The sequence below is a fragment of the Ovis canadensis genome, chromosome 3, assembly GCF_042477335.2.
Source record: "Ovis canadensis isolate MfBH-ARS-UI-01 breed Bighorn chromosome 3, ARS-UI_OviCan_v2, whole genome shotgun sequence".
NCBI classification, from domain to species: Eukaryota; Metazoa; Chordata; class Mammalia; order Artiodactyla; family Bovidae; genus Ovis; species Ovis canadensis.
Genome location: NC_091247.1, coordinates 196,096,974 through 196,116,708, shown reverse-complemented (window position 1 = coordinate 196,116,708; position 19,735 = coordinate 196,096,974). Strand labels below are relative to the sequence as shown.

Here is a 19,735-nt window from a genome sequence, read left to right as displayed (position 1 = left end):
CATTTCTCTTTAGACATATATATATCAGATTTTTCAGGATTCCTAAGTGTCTTCAAGGATATTTTGGTAACATTATAGGAACACTGATTTTCACAAAAGGCAACGAAATCAATGGCAAAGAATCCTACATACACTTAGGTATTAACACATGACTTCCTGAGAACTTAATTTGCTACCAGTTTTTCCATACTGGCATATCTCTGTCACCAAAATCCAAATGTATTTGTGTATATATGTGAATATATACTTATACTTAATTATCCCTGAGTTTCTAGACATTTCATATAAGCCATGCCAGTATATACTACTTTTATAATTATTTCACTATATTTGAGCTCTGGTTCAATATTATTTAAATCTAAATGGATTATCATGAAGTATAGAGTATCAGAATATATTACTTTCGGTTTTATTAAGGCATTAGTTTTAATTCACATACTTGTGAGAAGAAAATTTAAAATGACCACAAGACACGCTACTCTGAAAAATGTAATGCTTCTATTGGAGAAATGAGCTAGATCATTTAAATGGTGGTGAAGTCCACTGATTTGGAGATGTTTCATTATACTTTTAATATCTGTTTAGCATATGAAGTATTCAGAAGTTTGTCATATAGTCAGATGCTGTTATCTTCAAAGAAACTGCCATTTGGTCATTTTGGTAATCTTGTTTTGATCAAAGTAAGGTACCCAAATCACTGATGGCTGAAAGTGATTTTGAGTCAAAATAATTTTCACCCTAGTCATTCATACAGAACATGAAAAATACCACTCAAACTGGTAATAGGACAGCTGATTTTAACCCTGCAATCCTGAATGGTACAAGATCTACACCTAAGTCTATTCTTACCCTACCTCTATTAAAAGCAAATTAAACATACAAGCAAAATAAAAATTAAAGAAAAAACACGATCTTGTATTTAAAATATGTATTTTAAAATCTGTTCAACTGAAGAGTACTGTGCTGTGCTTAGTCACTCAGTCAGGTCTTGACTGCAACCCCATGAACTGTAGCCCGCCAGGCTCCTCCTCTGTCATGGGGATTCTCCAGGCAAGAATACTGAAGTGGGTTGCCATGCCCTCCTTCAGGGGATCTTCCTTATCTAGGGATTGAACCCAGGTCTGCTGCATTGCGGGTGGATTCTTTACCGTCTGAGCAACCAGGGAAGCCCAAGAATACTGTAGTTGGGTAGGCTATCCCTTCTCCAGGGCATCTTCCTGACTCAAGAATCAAACCAGGGTCTCCTGCATTGCAGGTGGATTCTTTACCAGCTGAGCTACCAGGGAAGCCCCAGTAACTGTCATCAAATGCCTGTTAACTTGATGATGTTTTCAAACCTAGACACTAGAGGGAGTCTCAGGAACAAATACACAACAAAGTTGTATAAATCAAGCCACTTCAAGAATAACAAAAATTGGCTTTTTACTCATTTTAACCACTTCTGTCGAATATGAACAGAAACACATTCATTATTTTATTTTGAAAATAACTGAAAATTTAACAGATAATTCTCTTGTATGCATTACTAAGATCTTCTACAATCAATATTTCAATAACAATTAATTCTGGGCATTTCCATGCAAGTTACATTTAACTGATTTTCACATTTTATCTAAAATTTATAAAAGTATTACCAATGTTTTTAAAGAATTAAACAGAGTGGGAATGAAAGGCTTGCTCACATTTAAACAGTAGTAGTGGTATAAAACCCAGCATTATTGATTTGAACACTAGTGAGTAGAAGTTCCCAGTGAAGCCCCCAAACTTCACTTGATGTTCCCCACTTACTGATACCATTTCTGATACAACCTATGCTTCTGCTTCACCCACAGGAGAGAGGAAAAGTAGGTGGACAGTTCATCAGCAATACAAACAAGGCTTCATTTATATAAACCTTCATGTTAACACATAAAGAGCAAAAAACTTCCAATGACACAATAAAGAATAATTACTGCCTTATAAACAATACCAACCCTGACTAGTTTATAAACATAAACTATTAGAACGGGATGGAATCTTAAGAGAGGATCTATTCTAACTCCCTCACCTTTCACAAATTCCCTTCGATCACACATCCTTATGTAGTCTACTTCAACAGTTTTTATAATGACGAAAAACATCAATGTGTTCAAGCAGACAAAATGAAAAACCATGAGACAGATACAGAGGAGACACACCCTAAGGTGAAAACAATATATAATCATTTAGGAGACAATGAAGGGAGAATTTGATTACATTACCTTCTTCTAAGATTCTGACAAATAGTTTATATTGGACTGAACTCTCCTTTCTATATAATCTTATTAATTTTAATGATTAGTAAAATATTAAAATTGATCAAAACAGGGCAATGGATGCCTTTTTTTCACATGGGAACTAATCATTCTCATATACATGTAAAGAAGACAAAACAGGATACCACTAGGGTTATTTTGTTCAAACCCATCATTTTAGGACTAAGAAAAACTAATTTGCATATATTTATCACTGTCAAATTAATTTTGTAAAATATCTTTATTTAAAAAATTTAGGTATTACCAAGTACAATTTTTCCTTATATAAAATGCTATTCATGATCACTGAAAAAGATTCATCATGCCCAACAATTTGACATTTACACTACAGTCACTGAAATAGCACAAATTTGAGATTTTAGAAAAGTATACACTGTCATCTGTTTCAAATAAAAACTGAAGCATAAAGCTTATTTTATTCTGAATAGTTCCACTTTAAAAATCATCTAATAATAACAGAGCAGGAAGAAAAAAGACTAGCACTTAACTCTGGTCATAAATGCTGTTATTTCAGAAGTTTTACTTTTCAGATTGCATCCCAATGCTGGGTTTTATAACTTCTAAATTAAATATTATTTTGTATAGTGATGCTCAAAAAATATCAAGAGTTCATAAATCAATAAAAATTAATGCCAGTCATTAATTTTGCTTTGTTTCTTCATCTGAGTTTAGTTCATAACATACCACATATCATCTTTGGAACTTAATCTACTATTCCGAAGTATATTTTTGGAGATACATTATTTCAGACCCTCGAGTCATACAAAGAACACCAACCTTTAGTTTAATCAGCACAATAAATGATATCCTCCAATTTTATTTCATGTTCTCCCAGAACATTATATATTGCAAATAATATGCATCAAAACCTTAAGCTTTGGCGTGAACTTTATGGCATCTATTGAGGGAAATATTTTCTAAGGAAAACCAAGTTTAATATGGGTTGGTCTAGAAAGGAAATTGAGAAATTCCACTCAATAAATCCAGCTGGGCAGCTCCTGTGTGCCAGGAACCTCATTAGGCCACAGACATACAAAGATTAGAAATATGAGATTCTAGCTCTCTAAAATTCTTACTGTATAGGAATCAAACATAGGTTATGTCACTTTAACACAGAAAGTGTGTAACAGTTAAGAGCAATAAACTGGGAATACACAAGAAGGGCATTATGCCCAATCTACTGGTGGTTTAAAGAAGATTCTTAGAGAACAGATTAGACAAGCATGAAAGTATGTTAACTAGTAAAACTAGGGGGTAAGAACAGTAGCATTCCAAACAAGAGCAACAGCCAACACTTAAGGGAAGGTAAGAAATAACATAGTGCTGATTTACAAGAGGACAAAAAAAGTTCAGTCAAGGAGTTTTTTAGAGATAAAACCAAAGGTGAGAGGGGAAGGAAGGTGTTAAGGAGCCATATATATTCTATGAAACCTTTTAGGTATATCTCTCTGGTTGCACTGTGAATGAAGGCAGCAAAAGGTAAACCAAGTAAGAGGTTTCAACAATCCCAGCAAGAAATGATAGAAGTCTGAACTAATGATGTGATGAAGTTAGAATGTGGGCTTCCCTAGTGGCTCAATGGTAAAGAATCTGCCTGCCAGTGCTGGAGATGGAGCTTTGATCCCTGATGCAGAAGATTCAACATGTCATGGAGCAACTAAGCCCGTGGTGCCACAGCTATCGAGCCTGTGCTCTAGAGCCCAACAGTGGCAACTACTGAGCCCACGTGCATTAAGTACTGAAGCCCATGTGCCCTAGAGCCCATGCTCTGCAACAAGAGAAGCGACGACAATGAGAAGCCCATGCACTGCGACTGGACAGTAGCCCCTGCCCACCGCAAATAGAGAAAAGCCTGTGTGCAGCAATGAAGACCCAGCACAGCCAAAAATAAATAAATGTAAAAAGAAGTTAGAGGGTAACATCATAACAGAAATTTGTGGTTGCCTCCAACTGGATATGAAAAGCAGGGAGTCATCCCAAGACTCCCAGGTTTCTCACTTGGGTAAAGAAGTGATGCTGATGTCACTACATTAAGAGAGCAGAGACAGAATAAGTACCTGCCTGTGGAATGTCCAAAAGAAAACATACTCTGTAAGAGTGATCCTTTCCCACCTTCTGGGCCATTCAACTCTGCTATATGATACGGCATATTTTGTCTCTCAAGACCCTGACAGTCTATAGCCATCAAAATCTGCCTCAATTATAATTAATACCCATTAGATTAAAAAAAAATGTATTGACTGTGGAAGCAAACTACATGTTTATTTTTTTAATACTTCAAATTAGAATCCCACACCAAGGTAGATCTCATGTGGTTGCTACTTTGTTAGCTATGAAAAACATATGCTTTCTGCCAAAATTAATATGCTGAACTTACCAGATTACATAACAATGCATTTTTTAATTTTCACACAGCCAGGAGTCTTTTCTTCTTTGCTGATTTTTTTCAATCTGTATTGTCGGATCTCTCTCACCAATGTATAAAAAGCATCCTCCACTCTCTGCATTGTAAAACACAACTTCTTTAAAGTCTGTTTCATTGGTAATAGTAATTTATTGGGATAGCCATGTGCAAGAAATTTGAAAGTTTGAGCTTTACTTGAGCATTTTCTTTTTTCAAACAGACATCAGACTGTTTGAATAGAACTGGGGATTCAGTATTAAAATAGGGCATAAATTGTGATTTGTTCTTTGAAGTCAAGTTTTGTTTTGTAATGGGATAAGAATTTTTTTTTAATTTGGAAGTACATGTGTTATTAGTACCTGTATATCAATTAATGCAATCATTTTAGTTTGTTAGTCACAGAATTAATCAAAGTCTAAACTGAAGTTAGATTTAAATTATTTCTCTGACTTAGGGAAAACAAGTTATTTTTGTACCACTGATCCCCACCCCTGCTCTGAGTCAGGAGTGAGGAGAAAAATGGTACAAAAGGGATAGTCAGACCTTTGTTTAAACACACACACACAAACATGCACACAACACCTCAAAATATAGCTGGTTCAAGAGACTGGAATCACAAGTTCTATCTTCAATTGCAACTGTCCAGTCAATTTCTAGAGCCCACAAATGGAACCGAGACTGAGACTTTTGTGGATCAAGAACTGCACTATTTAAATAAAAATGCTAAATGAGGGCTATTTACCATAAAATGAAAATATTTTTAATCGTTTAAAAAATACAAAATAGTAGCAATATAATTTTGTATCTGTACTACAAGTCTTAAAAAATAATTTTTAAAACAATACCCAATGTCCTGGCTTTATATCTTCTAATTTACACACTCCGAAGGAGCCAAGGGGACTTCTTCTGCTTAAGGCTATGGTGAGAAAGCTACGACAACAAACACAATCATATATGCCCGTAGGGAGATGTTTTATGTCTTTTCTAGTCTAGAAAATTAGACAGTAGCCAAGAAGACAAAATGTTTAGATTAACTGTACTGTTAGTTTGTCCAGAAGAATGTAACCACCAAAGTAGAAGCTTACATCTAAAAAAAGAAATATTAATTTCTTAAAAGTATTAAGAATACTTAAAAGTATTTTCTTAAAATATTAAAAATATCTTAAAATTTTCTTTAAAGTATATTCTCAAAAATATTAAGAATATTAAGAACAAAAAGAAATACTAACACAAACATTAACCTACATAGGGTTTCCCAGGCGGCACTAATGGTAATGGTAAAGAATCCATCTACCAATGCAGGAGACGTAAGAGACACGGGTTCAATCCCTGGGCTGGGAAGATCCCCTGGAGAAGGAATGGCAACCCACTCCAGTTTTCTGGCCTGGAGAATCCCGTGGACAGAGGACCCTGGCAGGCTACAGTCCATGGGGTCTCAAAGAGTCAGATATGACTGATGTGACTTAAGCACGCATTAATTTACATGTGGTACAAATTAACTTAAAAGACATATGTTCCATTCTTCTAAAAGAAAGATGTGCTTTTAAAATGTTGGTGGTTTATTTTACCATATATATTTTTTTAAACTTAATCTGTTCTTTCAATTTTAAGATAGAATTACTCACTATGGGAAGTGGCATATTAAGTCTCTGCAATTGGTAACACCAGTCTTTCAAAAACCAAATGTGACAAAATGGACCCGGCACCTAAAAAGCTAATTTGTACCAAAAATATGATTTGCAGTTTTAAATTCAGTCAAGCACAGAGAATCAGCCATTTAAGTATTAACTTAAGTAAACCAACAGCTAAAGTTTAACCTTAGCATACATACATCATCACACATCCACTGCTTACATCAGTTAAGGAAAAGAAAAGGGGCATCTCAATTTTTATAGCAATATTAATGCTTACAAATCTTTAGAATGTATTAAGAACTGCTTCAGTGGAACTCAGTAATTTATCTTTGAAGTAAAACTTCAATTTAAAATTCATAAAATTAAGTTTTAGTTAAGTAGGGATTTAAATAATGTTAATTATATATTAAAATGTACCTCTGAAGTTATTTTATCAACTTGTGATATAAAAATCTGTATACTTTTAATGAAATCAATTTAATCAACTAGGTAACTAAGCCAACTACAAAATAAAAATTCCAACTATTTTCTGATATCATTAAATATGTTGGTACTTTAAACGAGACAGCCACATGTACCCATATATAAAATTTTTAATATTTTGTATTTATCACTACTGTCCAAGAGGAGAAGAAGAAATTACTCTTCTCATTATTATATAAATAATTAAGGTATCAAAAGAGCTTTAGTAATGCATATAAAATATAAAACCTGTGCTGACACTTAAGATATCTTCACAAATGATTCTCTTTTCAATTTGAAAATTAATGCAAGAAATTTCAAATATATGTATATACAAATAAAACAAACCAAGTAAAGCTCATTTTTAAGAATAAAAACTCTCATTCCTGTTTAAAAAAGAAGGTATAAGGTCAATGTAGAAGTACTGAAATATTCTATGATGGAGGGAAAAAACGGGGTTTTGTTGCTCTACTAATTTAGCAGAAGCAAATTTTGATTGTAATTTATTTCTAAAACTAGTTTGAATGTGTCTGCTTTTTAAGTATGCACATCCCATCACCAATATCAGAATATATGATTTTTGTTTCCAGCAATGCAGAGAGAGAGTTGGAAGCCAATAATTAAAAAGAACTATACTACCCGCCACCAAGAAGTCAGTATCAGGACCTCAGAGGCTAAGATAATTAACAACACCAAGAAATAGTTATTCCAGAATGACTTTTTCATTTCTCTTCTTTACTAATAGAAAATTTAAATTAGATTTTAAAGAATCTGTTATTTACCATATTTTCTCAGACTTAATTACTTATTTCTTGATAATAAATGCTTTAAAGTCATACTGACATGAAGAGAACATTACTGATCCTTGTATGTACCTTAAACCACTGGCACAAAACACTGGTTTCATATTCCAGAATTTGTAGGTAATTTTAAAAGATTAAGCACAGCCAAAACAGATGTTTAATACCTACTATGGCTAGTTGCTAAGGTCTTAACCGGCATACAATGATTTATTCTTGAGACTATGGCTTGTTGCCACAAAATACTCATCTTCAGATCTTACTGATTAAACAACTGAGACACAAGTGCGTACTGTAGGAGCAAAAGTGCATGTATCTATGTATGTAAATTTGAAATAAGTTTTTAAAGATATATTTGTACATTTTCTTAAATCAAGAGATTTGACATTACTTTCAGCTCAGTCATTATCTGAAAACATCCTGTGGAGACTATGGAAATACAGCACTTCCGTACCGGAGAAAGAACTGTTAACCACATCATTCTGTATCCTGATGCCTGTAAAGCTTTCACTAACCAATTCAATTTTAAACAAGTACTTGTTCCAGTTGAACAGTTTACTACCTGCCAAAACTCTTTCAATGAAATAACACTTCAAATACCTGAACCGTAGACAGATGCAAGAATACTAGCCTTCCTGTGCTGTTGTTCAGTCATTAAGTTCTGTCCAATTCTTTGCAACCCCATGGACTGCAGCACACCAGGCTCCCCTGCCCTTCACTATCTCCTGGAGTTTGCTCAAGTTCATGTCCATTGAGTCAGTGATGCCATCCAACCATCTCATCCTCTGCCACCCCTCTTCTAGCCTTCTTGGGGGACAGCAATGGGAGGAACAAGATGTATTCTAAAAAGCAACTCTGCATCACTGAATTGGAAAGAAACCTTGCTGACCGATAACCTACCTCAGGAACTACTGAGCTGCTTCGGAGGCTATGCTATGCATTGGTGCACAGCAGGTCCTCGGTTAATTGTTTTGTCTAGTTTTAAAAAGCCTCTTGATGAAAGTGAAAGTGGAAAGTGAAAAAGTTGGCTTAAAGCTCAACATTCAGAAAACGAAGATCATGGCATCTGGTCCCATTACTTCATGGCAAATAGATGGGGAAACAGTGGAAACAGTGGCTGACTTTATTTTTGGGGGCTCCAAAATCACTCCAGATGGTGACTGCAGCCATGAAATTAAAAGACGGTTACTCCTTGGAAGAAAAGTTATGACCAACCTAGATAATATATTCAAAAGCAGAGACATTACTTTGCCGACTAAGGTCTGTCTAGTCAAGGCTATGGTTTTTCCAGTAGTCATGTACGGATGTGAGAGTTGGAGTGTGAAGAAGGCTGAGCGCCTAAGAATTGATGCTTTTGAACTGTGGTGTTGGAGAAGACTCTTGAGAGTCCCTTGGACTGCAAGGAGATCCAACCAGTCCATTCTGAAGGAGATCAGCCCTGGGATTTCTTTGGAAGGAATGATGCTAAAGCTGAAACTCCAGTACTTTGGCCACCTCATGCAAAGAGTTGACTCACTGGAAAAGACTCTGATGCTGGGAGGGACTGGGGGCAGGCGGAGAAGGGGACGACAGAGGATGAGATGGCTGGATGGCATCACTGACTCGATGGACATGAGTCTGAGTGAACTCCGGGAGATGGTGATGGACAGGGAGGCCTGGCGTGCTGCGATTCATGGGGTCACAAAGAGTCGGACACAACTGAGTGACTGAACTGAACTGAACTCATAAAAAGCAAAGTTCAAAATATCAATCATTTGTACACAACCCCAACTACTGCTAAACAGAGAAATGTGGCACATGAGAATATTTTTTGTTTGTTTTGCTTTGTTAAAACAGTTTGATCATAAGCTTTCTTTAATGGAGGTCTCCCAACAACTAAATTTATGTATCTAGAAATTAACAACAACAAAACAGAAAATTAATATTTTTAATTAAAAAAATTTTTTTAATTTAAAACATTTTTAAGTTCATAAAACAAATTTTCACATTATGCTCAAATTGAGACCTCCAGAAAGCAAAAAAGCTGAATCAGAAGTAACAGATACTCAGAATTCTGCTTTTATCATCCATTTTCCTGAATGCTCCCCACTTTTGATTTTAGCAGACTGGAAAACACACTGCTGATTACCATGGTGTCAACAATTTGGTTTCAACAGCCTTTGTGAACACTGCCATGCACTGCCCAAAGAGGCCAGAAAAATGTCATCTAGACAGCAGACTTTATTATACACTTGGAACACAGGGACCCGACGCAGCCTAACTGCAGAAACAAAAACTTCTTTGGCCTTTCAGATGTGGACTAAAATGATAGCTGAAAACTATAATTTTATAAGAATATAACAGAATTGTATCTTAGCCATAAAAATGGGCTTTTTAAAATAAGAAACTAATTAAGTTGGTAAAATATATAGGCTGCAACCCTTACCTTAAAAATACTAGAGTAAAACTCCTACTTCTCTTTCATAGAATATATAAATTTTACTTTAAAATTACTAATGTTAGCCTATAAAATTTAAGTTGAAAGTCTGACCTAACTTCTCATATCTGGTCAAAGAATACAGTTCCCTAGATAACCAACAATCAGCACAGTACAACCCACAAGCCCAATGCAGCCACAGCCTGTATTTTTGTACTGCCCACAAGCTGACTGATTTTTGCATTTTTAAAGAGCTGTAAGAAAAAAAAAAAAAAAGCAACAGATATCACTTGGGGCCCAAAAGCCTAAAGTATTTATCATCTGACCCTCTGCAGAAAAAGCTTGCCAGCCCCTGACTTTTATCTATAAAAGTTCTAAATGCATGTCCTGTTCCTACTAACTTGAATACAACTTTCTCTTGTTTTGTGTTTTAAGTTCATGCTCAAGACCAAAACAGGGCATTAAACAAGTAGCTGCTGATAAACTACAATGAGGATATGCATATTCATTTTGCTCAAATAATAAATAAGTAACAGGAGATGAATATCAAAATGTTCTGCAGAAAATAGGGCTTCAAATTTTCACAAAAACTGGAGATGTAAATTAAAATTTATAAAAATTTACATATTTCATTTTCTCAATTACTTGGAATAGTTAATTCAAGTCTTCTAAGAGCATGCAAATATCAAATTAATTTCAACAGAAAGAAATGAATTAACTTTTTGAGAGACAAATCAACAAGTCCATATAATACAGAAATCAAAGATCAGAAACTAAATATCGAAGTTGTAGTTTAGCACCATAAATTACATAACCAGATCAATAAAACAGGATATAAATATAAGAAAAGCTGAGGGCTAGAAGGTTAAGGAATAAAGTACAAGTATTTCTTTGTAATTTATCACTGTATATTTTAATTCGATGATCCATAAAAATGTCTACAAAACAAATTCAGGTTAATCCACTAGGTATCACATACCTAATTACCTTCCCTACCCCTCCCTCCACAAAAACCAGTATAAAACCTAAAAATCTATTTTAAAAGGAAACCAGGTAGTTTTCCGATTAGTTATGAATGCTGTGGTGTATTAAAGTATTAATGTCAAACACTAAGAATCAATATTACTTCTGAGGTAGTAACCATACAACAAGGAAAGAGACAACTATTTTAGGCTCTTATATCAAATAAGAGTGGAGGGTAACACTGCAGAAGTAACAGGACTTCTTTTTCTGTCCTTTATTACCTTTCCACTCCAGATGTGGTCCAGGTACCAAAGTCAGCATCACTCGAGAGCTTGTTAAAAATGCAGAATCACAGCTTCCAACCTAGACCCTAATTCTAATTCAGAATTAGAATCTGGATTTGAATAAGAAGCCCACTTGATTCTTATGCATATTAAAGTATGAGAAGTACAGCTTTATTTGCAGCCCTTTACAACATCAGGCAAAGTCTCTTATTAGGCTTTTTTCTTTCCTTTGTACAATGTAAACTAATATGTCTCCCAATCTAAAATATTTATTTTTAAAGTTATAAATAATATAAGTTAATAAAATGTTAATGGTAAAATCTAGGTAGCAGGTTTGCAAATGCTTTCAGTAAAAATCCTTCAATTTTATATCTGAAAAATGTTCATATGAATCCTTCAACTTTATATCTGAAAAATGTTCATATGAAAGTGGGAGAAAAAGTTACAATGTTATAATCATGCTTTCTGAGTACTTCCTAACCGAAATCCAGGATTCTAGTCAGAGAAGACCAGTACAAAGATGATAAAAATCAAACCTCTTCCTAGTCTTTGGGACTTGGGAATGCTATGAATAAAATCTTAATTCTTCCAAAGTAAAATGAAGTAATGTATATACCAAGTATTTCTATAACTTATAAATCAGGTTTTAGAATGAGATAACCTGTATTATGGTTAAAAACTACAGTAATTCAGCTTTTAATTCCAAATGAAAACTTAAAATAGAATTTTTTTTTTCACTGTGTACCAAATTCGTACAACTAGAAAGTGGTACATATAATCTTCCACCAGGGAAGCAGACATATATATACTAGCTGAGTAATGGTTTACTTTTAAAATTTTTATCCCTTTACAAAATTCAGTGAAAGATCTAGAAGATGTTTTTATAAGTTTAACCATGTAATGAGTTTTCATCAATTTTCTTAACTTCTAGCATGATAAACCATGAGACTGGTTTTCCGGGCCATAACCAGACAAGGCCCCAAACAAATGTTCACCTTGTATGGAACATACCGGTATTCCATCATAACATTATATATTCCTTTCTAGGAATTTATTTATTCTATATGTTAAACTCTTATTTCACACAAAGAGGTTAAATCATATCAATTAATTTTACCTAGGGAAAAAGTTACTTTTAAAATAAAGATAATTTTTGAAACAAAATTCAGGATCAATCTGGTGGTGGTGGTTTTTTCAGAACAACACAGTAAATGAATAACTGAGAATTTCTATTTGCTTTCTAAATATTCTCCTGCCTTAATAAAAACTTCCCTGAAAAACAAATATATCCTCTGAAAGAATATTCTAGCAAAGTAAAATTCTCCAAACACATAACATTTAATCTAGAAACATATGACATAATATTCTTAAAAGCACTTCAAAAATAGGAAACTCAAAATTTGTCTCCCTTTTAATTTTAAAAATAAAACAGTAAAAAAAAAAAAAAATTCCCACATTTCTTGAATCCTAACTATAAGATGTGCTGAACTGTTCAATGTGGAAAGAAACCAAAGCCAAAAATAACACATGGACACTGGAATGAGGACTGCCCTCTCATATCCTTTACAGAACATTTACCAAGTAAATATTGTTTTACTTCCTACTTTAGTATAATGGAAAAAAAATCAACAGTTATGCTATCAGGTATGTCCATTTATTAATGCTCACGCCTTCCTGCTCCCAAAATCACATTATTGGAATATATATTAGTAAACTGTGATTAATGATTAAAATCACTTGATATAGTTTGAGAGGACAGATTTGTTATTACAATTTTACTTACCTGTCTTGTCTTTGCTGATGTTTCAATAAAAGGAATTCCATAACTTCTTGCTAAGTCCTGAGCCTGTTTTGTGTCTACTGTTCTAGAAGGCAAATCACATTTATTTCCTACTAGAACCATAGGTACATCTTCAGAGTCTTTAACTCTTTTTATTTGTTCTCTGGGGAGGAAAAAAAAAAGTTATAGCACAGGAATTAGTAACAAAAATCTTTCAGAAACTATTCACAACTTTGTCTCATAAAATAAAGGTTGTTAATGTAATTCCTAGTTCCCATCACACCAGATTTTCCTTTCTCTTCCTTCTGCTTATTTTTCTCTATTCTAAACAGAGAGAACTTCTATGCCTTTTAAAAGATCAAATATCCAGAAATATAATAGTACTACAGTCTAACAGGTTCATATGCAGATAGGTCACAATGATAAAACAGAAATAATGAAAAATTCTAGGCCAAAAAAGTGCTATGCCTAATTTTTAATATTATAATCTTAAAAATACATACTATATATGTTGTTAAATATACATGTATGGAATGTTTTTAATGTTTTTATGAAAACATGATTTACAACATTAACATATTTTTAACTTTCCATTCTTAAAAAAGAGCACCAAGTGGAAAGATTTTATTTCTATGTGAACAATTATTTTATTTAGTAAAAGTAATCAATTTTATGCAAATTCACCAAGATTCTTTAAAAGCTGTATTAACACTTCTGTCTTTTAACTTCAGAGTTGTGTTTTTTCCTTAATTATCTAAAGCCAATATTTATTTGATTCCAAGAAATGCCACACTAAATGGACTTATTTTTTAAGGCTATTCAAGTGGTGCCATCTCAATTATCTTTTCACATTTTTGTTCATGGTTTTCATTTTTATGATGGATCTAGCATAAAGCTTTGTTTCTCCAGTACAGAGTGGTTAAGAGCACAGTTTTAGAGTCAAACAGGCCTGCTTTTCAATTCCAGCATCGCCACTGTGTGATCTGGAACAAGCTGCTCAACTGCTCAATCCATAAGATTTCATTTGCAAAACAGGGATATTACCTACCTCACAAAAATTATTTTATATTAGATAATTTGTGCATAGCAGTTAGCAAAGACTCAATGAACGGAGATACAATTACTCCTCAATGTCAATTTAGTTTATTCAACTTAAACCCACCTATAATGGTGAATATCTTCAAATGATTTAGTATTATTTATGGCAAATACACAAAGAAAGCCCTCCCCAGTCCTCATGTACTGGTCCCTCATTGCACTGTATTCCTCTTGACCTGCTGTGTCGAGAATATCCAAGAGACAGGTTTCTCCATCAATTACTACTTGTTTCCTGTAGGAATCCTGAGAAGGGAGAAACACAGTCTGGGTTATCATGGTGCACCTTTTGCTTCTAAAAAGGTGTTAGACACAACTCACAAACAAAAACCAATCCAATTCAAAACTGGGCAAATTGAATAGACAGGTTTCTAAAGAAAATACACAAATGGCCAATAAGTACATGAAAAGATGTTCAACCTCATTCAGGAAATGCAAATCAAAATGACAATCAGCTACCACTTCACTCCCATTAGAGTGGCTATTAAAAAAAAAAGGTAATATAATAAGTGCTAGTAAGGATGCAGAGAAACTCGATCCATCAATTCCATTCCTAGGTATGTTAACAAAAGAACTGAAAGCAGAAACTCAAATACTTGTATGCCAATGGTCAAAGCATTACTTACAATAGCTAAAATGTAGAAACAACTCAAGTGTTTGTTGGATAAAATGAATGGATAAATAAAATGTGTGTGACGGCATGACTGTACACACACACACACACACACACACACACACACACACTGAGTGGAATATTATTCAGCCATAAAAAGAAATGCATTTCTGATGTATGCTATACAACACGGATGAACTTTGAAAACATTATGCTAAATGAAGTCTGACACAATAAGACAAACATTCTATGATTCCATTTATATTGAGATACCTAGAAAAGGTCAAGTCACACAGACAAAAAGTAGGAAAGAGGTTACCTGGGGCTGAGGAGACGGGAATTGGAGAGTTATTATTTAATGGGCACAAAGTTTCAGTTTGGGATGAGGAAAAAATTCTGGAAACAGAGCTAATGGTTGTCCAATGTTGTGAATTTAACTTATGGTCACTCAACTGTACACTTAAAATTATGGCAATGATAAATTTTATGTGTATCTTACCACGGTTTTAAAAGTTTTTTTTTTTTTTAACATGTTACAAGAAGATTCAACAACGCAAGTGCACAGACTGAGAACAGAAAGACCCAAAATTCTCTGTAAAGAAAAATAATTATTACAAAATGGGATAGCTCTATCAGCTCTTACTATTCTGGATGATTTAGGTGGCAAGAAAAACCAAGCAACTTACAAATAATTGTCATGCAATTATTTTACCTATGGTCAAAGGAATTCATAAGAGAATGGTCAATACTGAGAATTTTCATACCCTCCATAGTCCATTTCTACAGTCCTGGGAACAATATTTAACAGTCAGATAGATACTATGAAACTGCTAAAGAGAATGATTGTTCTGTCTGCAAATTCTGGGAGATCCCTAGTGAAAAAGAGAGGGAGTAGAGAAGAAAAGAGAAAGAGTTGGATACCTTAGAGACACTGCAACTCAAAGAGGGAGTAAAGAAAAGAGGGTGAGTAGCATAACAGACTCTTGAGATGAATTTGACTTTCCTCTGACTTTTGATTAGTCTGTGTGTATCTACTCAGTCACTCAGTCGTGTCCAACTCTTTGTGACCCCATGGACTGTAGCCTGACAGACCTCCCCTATCTATGGGATTTCCCAGGCAAGAATACTGGAGTGGGTTACCAGTCTCTTCTCCAGAGGATCTTCCCAACCCAGGGATCAAATCCACATAACCTGCATTGGTAAGCAGATTCTTTACCACTGAGCCACCTGGGAACCTTTTGATTAATCCTCATGCCTAAAAGATTTCACACACTGTCTGCCAAAATAGACTTCAAAAAATAAGGGAAAGAGCTGGTGTAAGGTGAGGTCATGGAAGCAGAGGTAGGGCTAATAATGGGTATAAAGTATAAGCCTAAGGACACTGTTTCGTCTTGTTCCACCTTTAGTTCATGAATTACTTTACAAACCAATCTATCATTTAAAAAGTGGTCATTAAAAATTATGTTTTTGGTAAAATGTCTGAAAAAATGTTCACAGCATACAAAGTATTCTAAGATACACATGTGACATGTTCCCAGTATCTCTACACATCTGTATAAACGTATCTATATATACATTAAAAAACTCATGGTGGTAGGTATATTAATGTTAACAAAGAGTATGTCTCTGATGGAAAGAATTAAGAAATAATTGATTACTTATCTTTTTTGGTAACAAATATTATTTTTAATGTATTTCTTTCTTTGCCTCTTAATTTTAAAAAGTGTGAAAGATTACCATATTAAACTATGATCTTGTGCTTATCTTTTAAAGTAAACCATATTTTCCAAATGTCTATAATAAAAAGCTGTTGATCTCACTAGTCAGAAAAAAAGGATGAATATTTAATTTTCCAAACAAGAAGCTCTTGACCAAAGATTTGAACATTTGGTTGACATTTTATTTTAACCTAAAAGAGTTGGACACAACTTAGCGATTAAACACCAAAAAAAAAAAAAATTCCCTTAACCACTTGAAAGAACTCCTGTATATCATAAATTATTTAATAAAAACCAGTGTTTTTGAGGTATAATCAAAGAACAGGAATTGAGAGCAAAGTACGGCGTATTCAAGTCAATCCATTCATTACCCAAGTGTGGCTACTGAGCACGTAAAACAGACCAAAGACTTTTCCTTATAGTCTTTACTTGCCAAAACTAGCACAAGTTAACCTTATAGTTAATAGTTTCTTTAGTCTTTGAAATTTCCTATCAACAATGAATTAAAGACTGTTGTTTCTGGAGCCATACAGATCTATACCTAAGGCATGGCTGGAGGATCACTCACATGTGAAGACAGATACTGCCTCTAAAACAAACACCTCAGTAAATTCCCATTTACAAAATTTTCAAACACTCTGTGTCTCAAAAAGTATGTAATGTAAAATAGCCGCAGTTTCTGCATGTATTTCATAGCATGTTCCCAGGATGAACACTCCATCAAAGAGACTGGGAAACTGGGAAAGCAGTTTCTGTTCATTCCTATTATCTTTTCCCTTCTAAGCCCTAAAGATACTGACAGCAAGGTTCTGACTCACATTCTGCTACTGAAAAAAAAATAATCTACAACCTGCCTATAAACAATGAGGTGGAATCTGCTGATTACAAAGAATAGATTTAGGTTAAAAACACCCACTTGGGCCACCTCATGCAAAGAGTTGACTCACTGGAAAAGACTCTGATGCTGGGAGGGATGGAGGCAGGAGGAGGAGGGGACGACAAAGGATGAGATGGCTGGATGGCATCACCGACTCAATGGACATGAGTTTGAGTGAACTCCGGGAGTTTGTGATGGACAGGGAGGCCTAGTGTGCTGCAATTCATGAGGCTGCAAAGAGTCAGACACGACTGAGCGACTGAACTGAACTGAAAAACTTAAACCAGTATTTCCCAAGTTAATTTTAACTAGGGTCATCCTTAGAAGCGTAACTAGTCACTGAGCTATATAAAAAGGCAATACAACTTGGTAAAAACTTAAGAACAAAAGTGTTACATGGTGAGATGTGATCTGAAAAGAACTGACAGGTTTTAAGACAAAGCATACAGCAAGCACAACAAAAATGACACGTGAATACTAGAGCATTTGTTTCAGCTTCAGGGCAGCCATAGAAAAAAAGTATATGGAGGTAAGAAAAAAATGTATGTATCAACAGTGACACTTTCCCAAGATGAAAAGCCTAAATAAGCAAACTACTGCCCACAGGCCAAATTCAGCTCACTTGTTTTTGTGTGGCCTATGAGCCAAGAATAGTTATTGGGTTTCTAAATGATTGTTAAAAAAAAAAAAAAAAAAAAAGATTATGTGACAAAGAATCAAATGATGCTTAACAGAAGTTTGCCAACCCCGCTCTAAGCTAATAAAATGCCTTATCACAAATCTAAAGTACTCTTAACATATATTACTCCTTTTATTTGTAAAAAACAAATCATCACTGAGAAAATACAAGTTATAAAGCATAGCCAGTTTAAAACCACATAAATTCCACAATGAAACTAGTTAAAGATAAAGCAAGAAAAGGAATAAGACTCTTCATTTTTAATTAGTGTTATTCCCAGAATAATACTAATAATATAGAATAAACTTTTAGGTCAGGTACATATGTTACTAACATCCTCTAGAAACTAGGATAAAACAAAGTCACTTAAAAACTAACTCAACACAATAAAATAATAAATGAGGGAAAGTTATTCCATAATTTCCCCTTATTCCCAGCTAAAGTACTACTTTTTTAATTTAAAAAAGAAAAACTTTTCTAAATGAAATATACTACACTGGCAAAAGTTAAACACAGACTGAAGCCAAACATTTCTGGTGATAACAGTTAACAGGTACAGCCCTTTGGGAAAGCAAGTATAGTACTTATCAAGAGCCACACAAATGTTCATAGCCTTTGACACAGTAATGCTACTTATGGTAAAGGATACTAAGAAAATACGGTTTACTTTCAAAAAACTATAGTTAAGAAATATACTTAACATTTTACCACAGAGCACAAAATTACAGACTTTTAATACCCACAATCTTATGCCACTTATCTATTTTCAAAATATACTCCAAATCCAAGCACTCACCACCATCACCCTGGCCCAATGTGCTTATGTCTCATGCAATCTCCTACAATTGCTTCCTAGCAGTTGTTGCTAGTCCTACAATATATCTTCTAACAGCAGCTGGTGATCATATTATAATTTGCAACTATGTACTTATGTGTAATTATTCAAGCCGACATCCCCTACTTGGCTTTAAACTCCAGGATGGTTCAGCTTGCATCTGTTTTATTCACTATTACGTACCCTGTGTGTCAGTCTTAAACACAGTAGGTATTCAGTAGTTGAACAATAAACCGTTCCACTGTAAACATATGCAGGCACTATAAAACAGTCTTATAAAAATAAAAACAGCTATAAGAATCAACCTCCCTGACTTCAAACTATACTACGACAGTATGGTACTGGCACAAAAAAATTAATATGGACCAACAGAACAAGATAGAAAGTCCAAAGATAAACCCACGCATATATGGACACCTTTTCTTTGACAAAGGAGGCAAGAATATACAACGGAGAAAAGATAGTGTCTTCAATAAGTGGTACAATAAGCTGTCCTGGAAAAACTGGACACCTACATGTAAAAGAATGAAATTAAGAACACTCCCTAATACCATATACAAAAATAAACTCAATACAGATTAAATACTTAAATGTAAGGCCAAAAACTATAAGGCTCTTAGAGGAAAACACAGACAGTACACTCTTTGACATAAATTGCAGGAAGATTCTCTTTAACACACATCCTAGATTAATGGAAATAAAAACAAAAATAAACAAATAGGACCCAGTAAAACTTAAAAGTTTCTGCACAGCAAAGAAAACTATAAATAAGATGAAGACAATTCTCAAAATGGGAGAAAATAATTGCAAACATAGTAACCAACTGAGAATTAATCTCCAAAATATATAAGCAACTCATACAATTAAAAAAAATGAACCCA

At 34.1% G+C, this 19,735-nt stretch overlaps 1 protein-coding gene across 5 annotated transcripts in view; it reads right to left on the bottom strand.

Annotated features, from left to right (window-relative positions):
* Positions 1 to 19,735, bottom strand: part of KRAS (KRAS proto-oncogene, GTPase) — a 44,388-nt gene that overhangs the window by 4,591 nt on the left and 20,062 nt on the right. For 2 of the 5 annotated variants that reach the window (XM_069585543.1, XM_069585544.1), the window contains exons 3-5: positions 14,200 to 14,378; positions 13,041 to 13,200; positions 4,672 to 4,795 (exon numbers count right to left, since the gene is read on the bottom strand). In XM_069585543.1, the coding sequence (XP_069441644.1) occupies positions 4,676 to 4,795; positions 13,041 to 13,200; positions 14,200 to 14,378 (459 nt within the window). In that variant the 3' untranslated portion in view covers positions 4,672 to 4,675. Of the gene's footprint in view, positions 1 to 4,460; positions 4,462 to 4,671; positions 4,796 to 13,040; positions 13,201 to 14,199; positions 14,379 to 19,735 lie in introns of all 5 variants that reach the window. The other 3 variants (XM_069585546.1, XM_069585545.1, XM_069585547.1) reach the window with 2 other exon arrangements.